Below are 16,497 nucleotides of genomic sequence, written 5' to 3'. Positions count from 1 at the left end.
AATAAAATAGCAATGAAAGACAAAAGACACATACAGGGGATCCCTGGGTGGCGCAGCGGTTTGGCGCCTGCCTTTGGCCCAGGGCGCGATCCTGGAGACCCGGGATCGAATCCCACATCGGGCTCCCGGCGCATGGAGCCTGCTTCTCCCTCTGCCTGTGTCTCTGCCTCTCTCTCTCTCTCTCTGTAACTATCATAAATAAATAAAAATTAAAAAAAAAAAAAAAAAAAAAAGACACATACAGTCACAGGCAAGCAACATCATGGTACATGTAATCAGTCTTAGGAGAGAGGTAAGGGAAAGACCCCTTGTGCAGTGAAGTTATCAAAGTTGCTTTGGAGAGAAGGTGGGCTTGAAGTTGGTAAATAAGGTGAATAATTATATTTTATGCAGAAGAAACTGCCTGAACAAAGAAATCATGGAGGGGAAATGTGCAAGCAAGTTCAAAGAGCACATGGTGTGGAAAGATTGCAGACTGGAGCCCAAGAATGATATTAGGGTGTAGTAGCATGGATATAACTCTGGGAAGGATGGGTAAAACTACGCTGAAAATCTCTAAGTGCACAAAGATCTCTTTACCTCTTTGCCAATTGCATCTATGAATGATATCCTAGAAGATCCTGAGCTGACGCAGGCCCCACAGGCCCCTCCTATGACTGTTGACTATGCATTCAGCTACATTGGCTTCCATGGAAATAGGGGCCACCTTACTTCATTTGTAACTTCTCACTGGTTCAAAGTTTCCAGAGGAATGGTCAGTGTGCGCTCCCACTTCTCTACCACAAAGAAAAAGAAATACTGATATAATCAGTGGTGCAAAGGCTAGATTCTAGTTATTTCTAAATTCACATAACCCAGGCCCCTATTTCCCTGACCCTTCTGGAAAACCACATTTCATCCAAACTATTGCCTTGCACTTAACCAGGCAGGAGATTCCACACAGCAAAGGACAGTTAAGCAATTCCAAGAAAAATAAATTCCCCTGTGATTGTTAGCATTTAAATGCCTCTAAAGTTTTAGTATGAATTAGCTATAGCTCAATTTTCATAAGATGACAAGTCTGGGGATCTTCACTGTGATAAAATGAGAGGTAGGGGCACCTGGGCAGCTCAGTGGTTGAGCATCTGCCTTCAGCTCCGGTTGTGATCCTGGAGTCCTGGGATGGAGTCCTGCATCAGGCTCCCTGCAGGGAGCCTGCTTCTGCCTCTGCCTATGTCTCTGCGTCTCTGTGTGTCTCATGCGTAATTAAATAAAATCTTTTTTAAAAGATAAAGAGAGAAGTAGAGAATGTTGAAAGAGGAGCTTGCCAAATCACTATTTTTACCCAAAGTTGACCCTAAAAATGAGGCATTTCTAATGGCTTCATCTCTACCAAGATTGTTAGCACACTCCTCTCTTTACCTCCTTACTTCATCACAACCATTGGGAAGAAGATGGGCTAACTCCAGTGTTGGAATTGGGTAGTAAAGTGTGGATCAGAGGGAAAGTAAAGAGTTGGCAATGACAATGATGCAGCTGGATGCCCTGAAGCCTACGTCAGGGAGGATATTTTTTCCCCTGGAAGAAGATCCTGGGAAATTAATGACAAGCTGGGCATTGAGTCACTTTAAAGTTCTCAGTCTTGTCTGTAGATTGGTGCCAGTCCATGATGGAAATGTCCTTGAATCTGAGATGGATCAGATATCTCTGAAGCCCTAGCTCCTATCTTGTCCTTTCCACCACTGATTTCAGCGAGGGCTGAATGTGGCCGAATGACGGATGGTTCTGGTCAGGTTCTGATTCACTTCTCTTTGACAATCTCACTTCAAGCACAAGCTGCTTCTGTGCCAGGGCTTCCTCAATGCTGAAGGTTGGTCCTTCTCACCATATCCAATGACCCACTTGTGAAATGTTTGCTTCTTATCCCCATAAATTTAGGCACTACTTGATTAAAGGTCCAGCTTCCTGGAGGCAAGGATATATCTATATCTACCCTTCTACCAAGGGATATGTCCTTACCGCATCTAAAGTTATAGCTATTGGTCAGTCAGCCTGAGTTCTACCTGCTGTGGACTGGCAGGCAGAGAAAAGAATGTCTGTACTGGTGGAGTGATCGTTCTTGATTACCAAAGAGAACTTGAATGCTGCACCTAATGCAGACAAGGAAGACCATGTCTGGAACTCAGGGATCCATAGATTATGATTTGTATGACTTCCACAGTCAGTAATAACAATGAAAAGACAATTAAGACAATTTGGTCTGTTCAGGGCAAGGCAACTAAAGGCTCAGGTTGAAAGTTGGAGTCAGCAGCCTCCTCTCCATCCCCAGGAAAGCAAGCTGTTCCACCTGAAGGGCTGAGTGAGGGAAATCTAGAATGTGTGGTGGATGAGAGAGATATCAATGATCAATTATGGCTTGGGATCAACTGCAGCTGCAGGAGCTGGAGCTTATTCTATGAATTCTTGCATCTGAAGTCTTTTGAAAAGATCATGGCTGCCTCCCAGCCTAAAGGCTCAGTCACGTGGACTTAGGTTATAGGTAGCCTTGAGCAATGCAAGGGACAGACTACTGAAGTCCTGCCTCATTGCTTCCCAGCTTCACCTCCAACTTCCACTGTGGCTCAGTGAAAGTCTAGGTGGGCTTGGACTCACTTCTTTCACTTCAAATGGATATTTTGCTTTCTGCCCTGGAATGCCTCTGATACTGCAGATGCTGGAGGGAGCTCACTCAGCCCACATACCTGCAAAGCTCACAGGGAGGAGAGGTGGGGTGAAAACAGTAGGGGTGAAAGCAGATGACCTCCACCTGATGTGCTTTGAGTGGGCATCTTAGGAAGCTGTCTGGACACTTCCCAGGAGGTCCTTGGGTATTTGAGCTCCTGTTTTACCAACAGCAACAACTCTAATAATTTACCCTTAGACTTACTTTTCCTTCTTCCCTGTCTGAATCTCCTAAACCTCTCCCTTCTGTTCCCGAGGTCACCACCTAAATACTCATATGCTACACAAGCCCTGTCCTAGGCTCTGTTCTATATGACTAAGACAAAAGGCAAAAAGGGAAATACAATGACAACATAGTACATGTTCTATAAAGTTGAATTTAAGCAGTACTAGGGACTATTCTTTATTTGGAGATTATATCCTTTGCTGGGATGGTAGCAGAATATTGAGTCCCTTCAAAGATGTCCATGTCTGAATCCCTGTGAATGTGTTACCCCACAGGGGAAAGGGGATTTTGTAGAGGTGATTATATTCAGGACCTCAAAATGGGAAAGTTAACCTGAATTATTGGATTGGGTGAAGGCACCAAATGTAATTACAAGGGTCCTTACAAGAGGAAGGCAGGAGAAATCAAGAAAGATGTGATGACAAGAAGCAGAGGTCTGAGTGATGCAGTTGTGGGCTCTTCCGGTGGAGGAAGGGACCATGGGCCAAGAAATTCAGGTGGTCTCTAGAAGCTGCAAAAAATGAGAAAGTGAACTCTCCCTTAGAGCCTCTACCATCCTGTCAACACCTTGGTTTAAATCCAGCAAAGCCCTTTTTGGATTTCTGATTTTCAGAGGCGTAAGCTAATAAATTCATGTTTTCTTAAGCCCAAAAAGTTTGCAGAAATTAATTATAGGAGCATTAGAAAACTTCTGATGTGCTTGGTGATAAAATGGCCTATCTCTTACGAAAGGACGTTGATACTAGATGTTAGTCACTCTTACGTGGCAAATAAATGTTCTTACTCGGCAAATAAAAAACATTCCCAAAATTTGTTTGAAACTGGCCTGGTGTATGAAGTTCTAAAGTATGGGACTCACCATAGCCAGCAAAGGCTCTAAAAGATTTTTACAAAAAGCTAGTTTTCCTTGAAAACCCCATTACCACTTGACCGTCAGCAATGCCAGAAAAGTAATCTTCCTCCTGCTGACTCCCCGCACTGAGCTTGAGTCACAGTGATGAGTTTTATGCTGGATACTTTCTGTTTCCTCTTCAGATCCGTTCTCTACACTTCCACCCTGCGCTCTGAACTCTGAGAGATTGACCATAATGGAACACATCCGTGGACGCCCTTGTTCTCTGGCTTCCAGCCAGGTTCAGCCAGTGGGAGGCACCAGCAGGTGCCTGGAGGGTGGGAAGAGAATGAGGCTGCGAGTTCACTCACGGGGCTTCCACCGTCCAGAGTTGCTACAGGCCACAGCATCCCTCTCCTGGAGGCCACCGCTGCTGTCAGGGGCACTTTCCCTACCATCCCCTTTCCCAGGATCCAGTAACCACTCCAACAGTGGCGACTGCTCCTCTGACTGTTGAAGCCACAGGGTCCTGCAATATCCTTAGTAGCTTCTCTAAATTCTGACCACACCTTCATAAATAGACCTTTTATCGCACTATCCTCCAAGTACGCAGTATGCATGTGCCCTCTGTTTCCTGCCTAAATCCTTACTGATGGAGTTAGGAAGCGTGGGCCGCTCTTACCATGAGGGTCAATGACGGCTGAAGTACGTTCCTTCACGTTAGCATTCCAGAACACACAGCTGACGTTCCCGCGCAGGTGTGCCTTGAGGCGCAGGACGCTAGTGACCTGGTAGAGGCCTTGGGAGGTCTTGGTGTGGCTGGTGTTGGCAGGGGCGCTGACGTTTGGCCAGAACACCTCTGCCAGGGGATAGCCTTCGGCCTGGCACGTGAACTCTACCTCGTCCAGCCCTGGGATCCTGAGGAAATGAGTGTTTATTTTCTTGTAGGAAGCTGGATAACACAAGAAGAAAAAGAAATAAGTCTTTCTTTTCTGATTCCTCGACAGCTTTGTACTCAATGGCATGTGGTAGGAACAAAATTACCATCATCAATGTGAACCAATAAGTGTTAATTTTGTACACATGTCTTTTGTCTCTGATATCACACTGTTTACACTAATTTAATTCTTATGGTATAACAAAACTGGCATTGTTGATATTCCCAGTTTTTGTTGGAGGTAGCTGAAGTGAGATTGAGTATTTTGCCTAGACTCGTAGGGCTAATAACTAGTGAAGCCAATGTCTGCACATTGGAAGCTTGATTCCAAATCTCGACAGGGCTTCATCCCACCACACTCTGTGGCTTCCTTCCCATTTACAAGACTATTGTAAATTATCTCACAGCTGAGGACTGGAGAAAAGAGAGGATGAAAAGTAAAATCACTAGATAATGCTCACATTCTTATTTGCTGCTTTTTCTACAGGAGAAAATTCTCTTCCCATTTCCCCCTTTCCTTAGAAGTGAGATTAGGAGGAGAAAAATTAAAGACCTAGATTCTGTCTATAAGTAGTCAAGAATTGGCTATATTTATGACCTCTTCTCCTGTCTAACACACACACACATGCATTTCTGTGTAGTGTATGCTGAGTGAATCCATCAAACGTGGCTCCCTGCCCTCTAGAAAACTGAGATCTAAAATGCATACAAGTAACAATGAAAACAACAGGAAGACACCAGGACAAACTGCAGAGTTATCTTAGATTATAGCCGAAAAATAAATATTAACAACATATGCAGATATAAGGGAGTATGGAAAGTAACCTGTTGATTTTTAGTGAAGGGAAGAGGAAAAGAGTACTTGCTTTCATTAGGTAGGAAATATTTTAGAAACAGAATTTTGATTGCGTATATGGCACAAGTGTGATGAAACAATTTTTTCTAAAATTGTTGGAAAGAGTATACACAGGTACACCCTTTGTGAGAAGCAATTTTACATGAAAATCATGATAACAGCCATGTGGAAGGCTGTTAGGCACCAAATGTGCATAGAGTACTAAAGGTTTGCTAGGGGCTAAGCTTTGTGCCTTGTAATTTTACACACTGTGGAGGGAAAGGAATGTGCAAGCCCCTCTCACAATTTTTGCTCCTTGAGCACCTCTCTTTGTATCTCAGTGTCATGAGTTGCTAACTTGATTTATTATAGCCAAAGATGCTCACTGGGTCACAGTTCGTTGGACTGGGTGACTGCATCTTGCATGCGGTTCACAATCTGTGGCCCTCTCTTGAAGTTCTTGCCTCTATGTGATAAAGCATACTTGACTGGCTTGCCTGCCTCAAAAAACTCTGACATCTTTCCTGCTCACAGTTTTCCAGCTTCCAGGAACTGGGTGGGTGGGGTGGACTCTCTTATCAGTGAGACTGGATAGATGCGTAACTTTAGGCTCTTTTTTCCCTAAACATAAGTTAAGATGAGTGTGCAAGAAAAAAGAGAAGCCCTGAAGTTGGGAGAGGGAAAAGAAGAAAATCATGTGCTCGTCTAGTTATTAATTTAAAACATGGAGTTCACTTCCCATTTGGCTATTGATCCTTGTGTGTAGAGCTCACCTGGTCCAGGACTTGGAGAGGAACAGGGGTGAGTGGCTCTAAAACCTGATTCTATCTCTTTAACATATATTACCTCATTTAAACTCTTCAAGTACCCTAGGAGATAGGTAAAATCCATATCTCTATTTTGTAAATAAGGAAATAGCTGGAATCTGGGGTGAGGAGGGGGACTCTAGCTCATGCCCTTCATGGCTACATTATTCTGAATTCTGTATTGGAATCATCATAAGAGGATGATTGTCGATGTAACTGCAAAAAGCTTGGGGATGGAGCAAAAGACACAGGAAGGGGGATATGTTTTCCCGGGGACTTAGGGGTACACGGAACTAGTGGAAGATAAAGAGAATCAGATTTTGAAGCAACCTAGTGAGGATTTGAACTGGTTAGACTTACCAGTCTCCTTGAAGCCAATTTTGATCAACTTCTAGCAATTCAACAGTATCTGAAGCATGCATTTTGAGGACTTGCCTATTTCTCATTTAATGTTATTTATCTACACTTATTTTCCCTTAGTTTGGTGTCTTCTTAAAATCCTTTATCCATAGAGTAGATTGTTCCTGTAAGCTCTAGGGTCTTGGGGTGGGGGGGATGGAGGAGAATAAATGGCTGCCTAGGAACAATGTGTTGCATATGAAGGTTTGGCCCATTTCTACAGGGTAGTTCACAATAAGAGGCTGATCTCGGGAGACAAGTTGGAGGTGATTTCAGAGGTAGGAGGGCCAGGAATCAGGAGGGAGGCCGAAGCTGTAATTTGGGATATATAAATGAGGAATGAGAGAGATGTTCAATGAAAAGAACCATTAAGACTTGGGGGAAGGGATGGGAGCTCATAGCTTGCATGTATCCAATATTAAAGATACCTCCATAGCTTTATGCAATTTGGGAAGTGGGTGATAATACATCATTATTAGCCACACACAATGGGGAAGCTGGACACCAAGGGGGATATTCTTAGGAATAGATGAGTAAGTTTTAGAATTTCAGATGTAAAAGTGATCTTATAATTCAAACTAGTCCAACTTCCTATTCTGCAGTTGTTGGGTTTATGTTTAATATATGTTATGTTTAATATATGTCAATTAGACCAAGATGGTGGTGTTTACACAATTCTTCTATTTTTTTGCTTACTTTATCCGTTATAATAGAGATGAGCTGAAATCTCCAGATATGATTGTGGATCTATTTCTCCTTTAGGTGTGTCAATTTTTGTTTATATGTTTTGAAGTTATGTTGTTAGATGTATGCACATTTAGGACCATTATGTTTCCCTGCCATATTGACTTCTTTATCATTATGAAATGTCCTTTTTTATCTTTAATAATACTTCTTTTCTGATATTGGTAAGCCGCTAGATAACTAGATTTTGGCTAAATACATTGATAAATGGAAGCTCCTACTTCCAGGAGCAGCCATTACCATAATTAGACAATAAGAAAGTTAAACTTTACTGGAAAGATCATCTTTCTGCCAAGTCAAACTTTGCCTCTTGGAAGCTCCAACCCATTAGTAATTGTCTGATTTAGTATGACAACATTAGAGCAGTATAGTAGTTATGAACGTGGTTTGACTAAAACTTGAGCCAAGAGCTGATTGCATGATATGTCAAGTCCTCAGGTTTTTCATTTATAAAACAAGTATGGGGACACCTGGGTGGCTCAGAGGTTGAGCCTTCGGTTCAGGTTGTGATCCCAGGGTCCTGAGATTGAGTCCCACACCGACTCTCTTCAAGGAGCCTGCTTCTCCCTCTGCCTATGTCTCTGCCTCTCTGTGTCTCTCATGAATAAATAAATAATATCTTAAAAAAAAAACAAAACAAGTATCATACTTGGCCTTAACAGAGATGTTAGGATGATTGAATGAGTTAGATGCCTAGAATATAGTAAAAACTCAATTAACATTAACAATCATTATTAGCTGTTGCATATGATCCTTTGGGTATTTGAAGATAATTGGCAAGCTCCATATAGTCTTTTCCTTCTGCATAAAATATGTCTACTTCCTTCAACCATATCTCCCAGGACAATTTTTAGACCCAATTCCATATACCAGTCTTTTTTTTTTTTAAAGATATTATTTATTTATTCATGGGAGACACAGAGAGAGAGGCAGAGACATAGGCAGAGGGAGAAGCAGGCTCCCCAGAGGGAGCCTGATGTGGGACTTGATCCCAGGGTCCCAGGATCATGACCTGAACTGAAGGCAGACACTCAACCGCTGAGCCACCCAGGAGCCCTGCATATATCAGTCTTTGGATTCACTTTGTTTGTTAATAGAACATGACCTGTATTCCAGATTTTACCTAAGCAGCAGGAAGTAGAGTGTGGCTGAGTACTTCCTATGAGCACATTTTAGGCTGATGCAGGGTTTGACTCTAAGGTCATGAGATTACTTTTATTAAACGAATGATGGAGGCCCAGCTAGGTTGGCTATAACAGCCCTGTTGGCACCTGGAGACTGTGTCTCCTGGTTGACCCAAGACCATCAATCACCCTTTGTTAGTCCTGATTCAATGACTACTAGTCGTCTAGTCTGTTACAGTTCTAGTCAGCTACACTACCATTCAGCTTGCATTTTAGCAGGTTGTGCACAGGATGTACGCTGTGTGGGTCCTGGGCTTGTCTACCCTCAGATCCAGCCTTTGAGTTTTCTTCTCTGCTCTGTCCTGCATGCAGGCTGACTCCTGTAGACCTTATCTCCCAGGCTCCTGACAGCCAACAGGAGGCACGGTGGGAAGTCTGGAGGGCCAACAGAAGGGAGAATTTAGGGTATGTTCCCCCATGCTTGTGCTGAGACGGGCTCTCCAGCAGCACCCACAGCTCCTCCTTGCTCCTGCTACCCCTGGATGGGTCCGTTGTGTGGCTAGTATCTGTCATAGGCCCTGAGCTGCATTCCTCCGCCTTCCCCCACTCCCTCCAGTCCAGTGTGGGCAGCAGCTTCTCCTTATTGCTAATTGCTGATTTGCCTCTCTTTTCCCCAGCCAACTACTCAGCTGTTCTATTAAAAGACATGCCAGTTTTGGATTTAAATTTCTGCTGGTTGGAACCCTTTCGGTTTTCCTGGTCTTCTCTGACTGTGGGATCTCTAGGCCACTGGCAACTCTAGCATCTCTGAAATAGAGATAAGCTGCTGGTAGTAGCATCTGCTTTATCATCAGAATGATGGCAACGAAGGTGAAAAAATGTAGCTTTACATGCCTTGGTCTTCCAGAATGTAGGTGGGTTTCTAGTCATCGCTGGAGGAAGTCTTTTAGGCTTGCTCCCAATTCATCCATTAGATGGGAGGAACCTCGGGTTAGACAGGTCGGACATTCAGGAGCTTCTTCCATTGCAGAATTCAGAAAATAATTGTCTTAACTCCAGCTTTCCTTATGACCTTCTGTTTCCCCAAAGGAGGGAAGGGAGAGATTTAGCCCCAGAAGTGCATTAGGCCAATGTTTTCTCTAGGTCCAGAGCCCAGCTGTTCTGTGTCCTCCCAAGGCTGCAGTGCTTCCCATGGGCTGTTTCTTCTCCATGTCCCTTTGTCTTCTCTTCCTCAGGGTGAAGGCCATTGTGAGAGAAAATGGAAACCTTTTGCCTCCTAGCTCTGTTCTAAGTCCTCCTTCGGACTCCCATACAGCGGGGGCCTCTTCTTTGCTTTGAAATGCTTCTGTGAGCCTCAGTCCAGTCAGGGGGAAGAGTGGATTGGCACCCTCCCATCCCCCTCCTCATGTCCTGCCAGTGCCTTCAGGTGGGTTTGGCCCTTCTGTTCTCAGGACCCGTTCTGTGTCTGTCTGGGATCCTTTGCAGGGGCCAGAGGTCAGCCTGTGGGCTTAGGCGCTGGGCTTCCTGGCCTCTCCAGGGCCCCGGGACTCTTCTCTTCAGCCACGCTCCCTACCTTCCCTCTGACAGGTCACTCAGAGTTGGGTACTTGCAAGCTGCCTGCCAGAAACCTGAGTCTTAGGGCGCCTGGGTGGCTCAGTGGTTGAGCACCTGCCTTCAGTTCAGGATCCCATGATCCCTCGATCCTGGGATCGAGTCCCGCGTGGGGCTCCCCACAGGGAGCCCGCTTCTCCCGCTGTCTGTGTCTCTTCCTCTCTCTCTGTCTCTCTCATGAATAAATAGATAAAATCTTAAAAAAAAAAAAAACCAAGTCTTCTAGACTCTCTAGCCATTCTACCTAGTATTGCTTTTCTTGTGCTTTTGAAAAATTAGTCCTCTTTCCCCTGTATTTAATATGAACTGCCACCCAGATATCAAAGACGGTGCTATAAACCTACTTTCAAGTTCATGTCATCAAGCAGGCATTTTAAGGAAAAAGCACATCCTTTCTCCAGTCCTGTTTCACTGAAGCAAATCCTAACTGAGGAGCCAGATGCCCCACGCTTCCTCCTGAGACCCCCTGATCAGGGTAAAATTCTCTCAGGTGATGGTCTTGAACTTTTCCTGGGTTTTCTTGCATTCCTCCTAAAAGGTGGTGACACAGTATACATCCTTTCACACATTTATTAGGTTGGTTCTTAAAATTTTTCCTAAGTGTCTATATTGGAAAAATATATAATGTTTAGTGCTTTATAAACATTTATATTTTAAGTAAAACAATGATTTCGCTCTTACATATGTACCTAATGCTGTCTGGGTATCAAAGAAGGTATCTTTTATACACACCACCATCCATGGAAACATACATATAAAAATCGTCCTGTAATGGTCGGAGCTTTACGCTCTGTTTCACACCGTACCATTCCATGAGCCTCAGTTCCCATTCCACTTTTTCTATAGGATTTTATCCTAACTCAACATGTTAGAAAGCTCTTTTATTGCTTATCCTTATGTTTCTTTGCAACAACAAAATACGTTTAGCTTATTGGGATTGTTTCACTCATGATCACAAGGCTTCAAGTGTTCAAAGTTTCCTTCTGCACCGAAATCTAATCTCTATTATCAGTACACGTAAAATCAAAATGTAAAATATTATGAATATTGATAATGATTAAACATAAAAGATAAAATTTTCTGGAACTGTATCCCTTAAGAGGATGGATGGGGCTCTCTTTTTTTATTTGTCCATAATCTGAGGATGCATGTGGCTGTGGTTGGAATGATACAAGATCAGCTTCGATTCTGTTTCAATTTTTCCACTTTTACAGCAAGAAGGGCTAAGGAAACTTACTCGTATAAACTAGTGCCAGTGGAAGCAGTCTTGTTATAATTATGTCATTGCATTCTTAAAAGCCTTATAATTTATACAGCAAAAAAAGAATCCTACTTTATATTTTACCATCAGCTCTTAAATGTTACTAGGGCCTCCTTCAACTTTGTTGAAAACAGAATTTGGCATCACTTATCTTGCAGGATGATTTGTTAGTCATTACAGTTTGATAAGGTATCAATATTTCTAATCGCTCTTCTGCTTAGCACTATGGAAGTTTTCTACACTCCAAGCAATGTGCCACATTCATGATGGGTGAGAGGCACCCTTTTTTATGAAGTGGAAGAAGGCAATGATAAAAGAGGAAGTGTGTTAGGGGAAGCCCTAGAGCCTTGCCTGGAAGGCTTATTCTCAGGCACACTCATTTTGGGAAAAGAATACATGGGGAAGATGAAGAATCAGAAACTCATTTCCTAAAACTGCCTGTGCCCCTGCAACCTCTCAGAAAGTCTTGTGATCCTCATATGCTGTAGTTGGAAAGCCATCGAGGATTTAAAGAATAAGTAAGTATGATTTAAAGAATAAACCGATTCCACACTTGAGCCATCTCTGCTCCAGTTGATGAAGCTGGCAGAGTGGCTTCCCAGGAATGAAGGGCAGCCCTCGGCTGGAGAGAGAGTGGCAGGATGGGCCCCTGAGTTGCCCAGAGACCCTAGATGCATACAGCTAGATGCAAACAGAGGTTAACAAACATGGAGGCGGTGAATTAGGGGTGCAGATACTGAATACATTAAGGGATCATGAGAATGGAGAGCCCACTTTCCTCCCATTAATTGAAATCAGACTAACTTCAAAGTTCTGGAGTTCATCCCAGTTCTGGATGGAGGAAATGCAATTAAGACAGAAGGCAATTACATCCAGGCTAATGACTCTCTTGATGATTCATTGAGTCTTGAGGTGAGAGGAAGTCTTTGAACCAGCTCTCCGGACACTCACCACCTGCCTCAGTTCTTTATGTTCATTATCTCTTCTAACTTTTACAATAATCCTCTGTGGTAGGTGCTACTGTGGCTAGCCTTTTACAAATAAGAAAAATGTCAGGTTGTAAAGGTGACATAACCTGCCCAAGGTCATAGGTGAAAACACCATTCACCCTCATGTCTCACCCTCTTGGTTTATCCTTCTTTTGTGTCAGATCACAAAGTCACAACATTGCTGCCAAGGTCAACCAATGGTCTTTGGGGACCAAAGTCTATGGACTTTCCAGAAGACAGAACAGATCCTCTGAGGCTTCACGAGTGGGACTGGGAGGAGACAGAGAAAACCCAGAACAGTCAGAGCAGGCTGAAAAACACAAGCTGGCAAAGTCTTATAAACTTGCTGGTCTTTCCCAAAATGGCCTTTTTCCAAAACAAACACAAACTTGAAGATTCTCTTCAGATTTAGGTTCTTGGCTTGTGTTGTGAGGAAAGCCCTTAATCCAGAGGAATGAGGACAGCTATTGACTTACCTGGGCTCCCCCAGCTCCCGCCTTCCCTTCTCTGGGCTCCGGCTGCTTCATTTGCAATATGGAAAGCTTGGACTAGAGCAGTGTTTTCCAAACTTTTTAGACTATGACCCAGAGTGAAAAAAATAATATTTTATATCACAATCCAACACACACACACACAAACACGCGCTCCTCTGAAACAGGAGTTTCACAAAATGACACTCACCCCTACTATGTGACACCTTCTGATCATGTCTATTCATTTGGGAAAAGACACTCACCCAGTTGCTACTCACTAAATTGATACTTTAATCCATTAATGGTCGGCAAACCATGGTTTAAAGAGGAGCTGAGTGATTGAGTCAGTGTTGATCCTTGGGAGAACCTTGAGCAAGGCAAAGCTTCTCTTTGGCACCCTCTTGTCTTTCAGGGACCCATTTCCTGCCTTCCCTCTAGATCCATACCTGATCCATACATCCATACTCCTGACCCTATTTTCCTTTCACATCAGCTGCTTTATACTCAGATGCTAAAAAAATCTCTCTGGGAAGGTGCTTCCGTTTTTCTCTAAGATAGCCCTGTTTCCCTGTAACCATCCTCCCGGGTTTTTTTTTTTTTTTTTTTTTTTTAAGGTTCTTATTTGTTTATTCATGAGAGACACAGAGAGAAAGAGAGGCAGACAGAGGCAGAGGGAGAAGCAGGACTCAATCCTGGGTCTCCAGGATCACACCCCAGGCTGCAGGCGGCGCTAAACCACTGTGCCATCAGGGCTGCCCTATCCTCTGGGTTTTTGCTTGCACTAATGCCTCCACAGATTCCAGTCCTTGAAACAACTCACCTTTGACTTTCAGAGTCAGATATTTGTAGTCCCAGGCGACTCCATAGAGGATGAGGCAACGATACTGCCCTGCATCCGCCACTTGGACGTGAGGGATGTGGAATAAGGCCTTCCCCAGGGGCAGCTGCTCCCCCAGCAAGGTGGCTCTCTCACTGTGCAAGGATGTATTGTTTTCCATCTTCTGCAAACTGGCCTTTAAGTCTCTGAGTTCCACAGGATCTCCAGTGTCAAAGTGACATTCCAGGGTCACATTGCTGCCAGAGTCTACTGTGTACAGTTCCTTAGGGACCGTCACTGTGAATAGAGCTGAACAAAACACAAGAAATTCTCCCACTATCTGCCTTTACATCTCAGTTCTGTACAGAGTGGGAGCTGAGGAGGCCCATCCCATCCCTGTGGCCCAGGGGACACCTGTCATCAGCTGGGCACTCCTTCAGGCTCCTTTCCCTCCTGCACCCTGGTCTGTCCGGGCAACCGTGGAACTCCTGATCTGCTGTTTTGAGATACCTCTCTCCTCTCAACACACCCCACCAGTGCAGCCCATTGCCATCCTGCCTCCTATTATCCAGGCTCATTTTCTCCATATGGATCAAATTATATCATCCCTGTCAAATACTACCTCCTCTCATGAGTGGTAGTAATAAGAATAACCATTTGTTGAGCTCTTACAATGTGTTAGTCTTCTGCCAACACACCGTCTCATTCAGCCTTCCCAGAAAGTCATCAAAGCAGAGCCATCTTCTTTTTAGAAAAGGAAACTGAGGCACAGAAAAGTAGCCAGGATCAGACCTAGGTATTGCTAAGCTCCAAGTGCCCTTAACCACTGCATAATACAAACCCACTGGACAAGCTTCTTCTTTTCTGTCAATTAGGAGAAGGGAAGAATAGAACTAAGACCTATTATACACCAGGTACTGTGCTAGGCTCTTTTTTTTTAAAGTGTTTATTCTCTTTTTTTTTTTATTTTTTTAAAATTTAAATTCAATTTGCCAACATATAACACCCAGTGCTCATCCCATCAAGTGTCCTCCTCATTGCCCGCCACCCTGTGCTAGGCCTAGTCTTTATAACTACATCACTTAATCCTGAAAATACAACCATGAAATATGTATTATTATTACTGTTTTACAGTTGAGGAAATTGGCTCAAAGAGGTTCATGCCAGGACATACGGTTAGTAAAGTTAAAATTCAGAGTCAGTTAAATGTTTGATTTAAAAATCTATAGTTTCCACTGCAACAGTATTTCCCAAAACATGAGGCATATATGAAACATGCAAAATAATTTTATAGAGGGTAGAATTAAGGCCTGAGGGAACTGAATTATTCAGAGAGGAATTTATTTCCTCTTCAATTCTGTTTCAATCCTCCAAGTAACATATAACTTGCAATTAGGTTCTCACACCTCCAAACAATGGCTGTTTCTCCTTATAATAAAGCAGAAAGCTCTCAGGCAGATACTGTAGATATCTGGGTAGAATTTAATAATACTGCTTTCAAAAAAAAATAATAATACTGCTTTCATCACATTTATTTTTGCTATATCTTCTATTTACTAGTAACAGTGATACGGGTTTTCCATTTATCATAGGGGTATACCATTTTGTTCAAAGAATAAAAGTTGAGTTGATTTTAAAGAATTTATAAAAACAATGGCATGAAGAGTGGTAGAGCAAAGTAAAACTAATAAAGGTGCATAAATACACTGTGAGAAACTGTAAAAAATTAGGCCGCCTCTATCATTAAGGAATGGATATTCATTATGACCGAGGTGCAGCAAGATCTTAAACTAATTTCTGAATCATGACAAAAGATTAGATCAAATTATATTCAGGAGAGCTTACTTCATTCATTCATTCATTTAATTGGTCAAAACGTCCATTCAACAAATATTTGTGGATGGCTTCTAAGCATACACTATTCAAGGAGTTTTTACCATCATAAAAAGTGATATGGTAAGAGCACGGGGTTTAGTGATAGATCAACTGGATCATGATTATGAGTCCTTTGATCTTGAATATAACGTTTAGCTCTGTGAGTCTCTGCTTCTTTATGTATAAAGGTGCAAGGTTAATATCTGCCTCTAAGTATTGTGGTGAAACTTAGACAAAATGGTATGTGTGAAGTGCCTTATTTTGGCAGGTGGTAGGTGCTCAGCAAACATTGGTTCCTTTCTTTTGTACCCTGTTATAATTCTGGGGAAAGTGGTCTGTATACGCAACACCTGGCCATTCTTTATTAACCATGATATTTTATTAACCAAGACAGCCCATTCCATGATCATCCTGAGCAATAGATTTTTAAAAAGAATTTATTTGAGAGAGGGAACTTGAGAGAGAACACAAGTTGGGGGAGGGGGGAGGTTGGCGGGTGGAGGCAACAGAGGGAAAGGAGAAGCAGACTCCCTGCTGAGCAGAGAGCTCATGCAGAGCAGGACTCAATCCCAGGACCTGGGATCCTGACCTGAGCCAAAGGCAGATGCTTAACTGACTGAGCCACCCAGGTGCCCCCTGGGCAATAGATTTTACAGTATAAGTAAATTTTGGGTTTCCTGTTGCTTGAATGATTCACATCGCAATTCTCTTCTGACTTGAGTTTCTCTTCCTACAATCCTGTGAGACTTTGAAGGCAGTGACCAGGTTGACTTTTAGTATCTTTAGTGCCTAGTACATATAAGTTCTAGTTAAGGGTTTGGCAAACGGCAGAAAGAGAGAAAAGAAAGCATGAACCTAACATACTTCC

The 16,497-nt window shown here is 43.0% G+C and overlaps 1 protein-coding gene across 7 annotated transcripts in view; it reads right to left on the bottom strand.

The window, feature by feature from the left end:
- Window positions 1–16,497, bottom strand: part of PDCD1LG2 (programmed cell death 1 ligand 2) — an 88,275-nt gene that overhangs the window by 51,661 nt on the left and 20,117 nt on the right. For 5 of the 7 annotated variants that reach the window (XR_005354278.1, XR_005354277.1, XR_005354280.1 and 2 more), the window contains 2 exons: window positions 13,758–14,063; window positions 4,441–4,710 (listed from right to left, as the gene is read on the bottom strand). Coding sequence is in view for 3 of the 7 variants with exons in the window: in XM_038527264.1 (XP_038383192.1) it covers window positions 4,441–4,710; window positions 13,758–14,063 (576 nt within the window). In the remaining 4 variants the exon portion in view is untranslated. Of the gene's footprint in view, window positions 1–579; window positions 777–3,073; window positions 3,438–4,440; window positions 4,711–13,757; window positions 14,064–16,497 lie in introns of those variants that run through there. The other 2 variants (XR_005354279.1, XM_038527265.1) reach the window with 2 other exon arrangements.

The sequence above is a fragment of the Canis lupus genome, chromosome 1 (assembly GCF_011100685.1).
Source record: "Canis lupus familiaris isolate Mischka breed German Shepherd chromosome 1, alternate assembly UU_Cfam_GSD_1.0, whole genome shotgun sequence".
NCBI lineage: Eukaryota > Metazoa > Chordata > Mammalia > Carnivora > Canidae > Canis > Canis lupus.
Note: the sequence above shows the minus strand (reverse complement) of the source record. Positions and strands in the feature narration are given on the sequence as shown.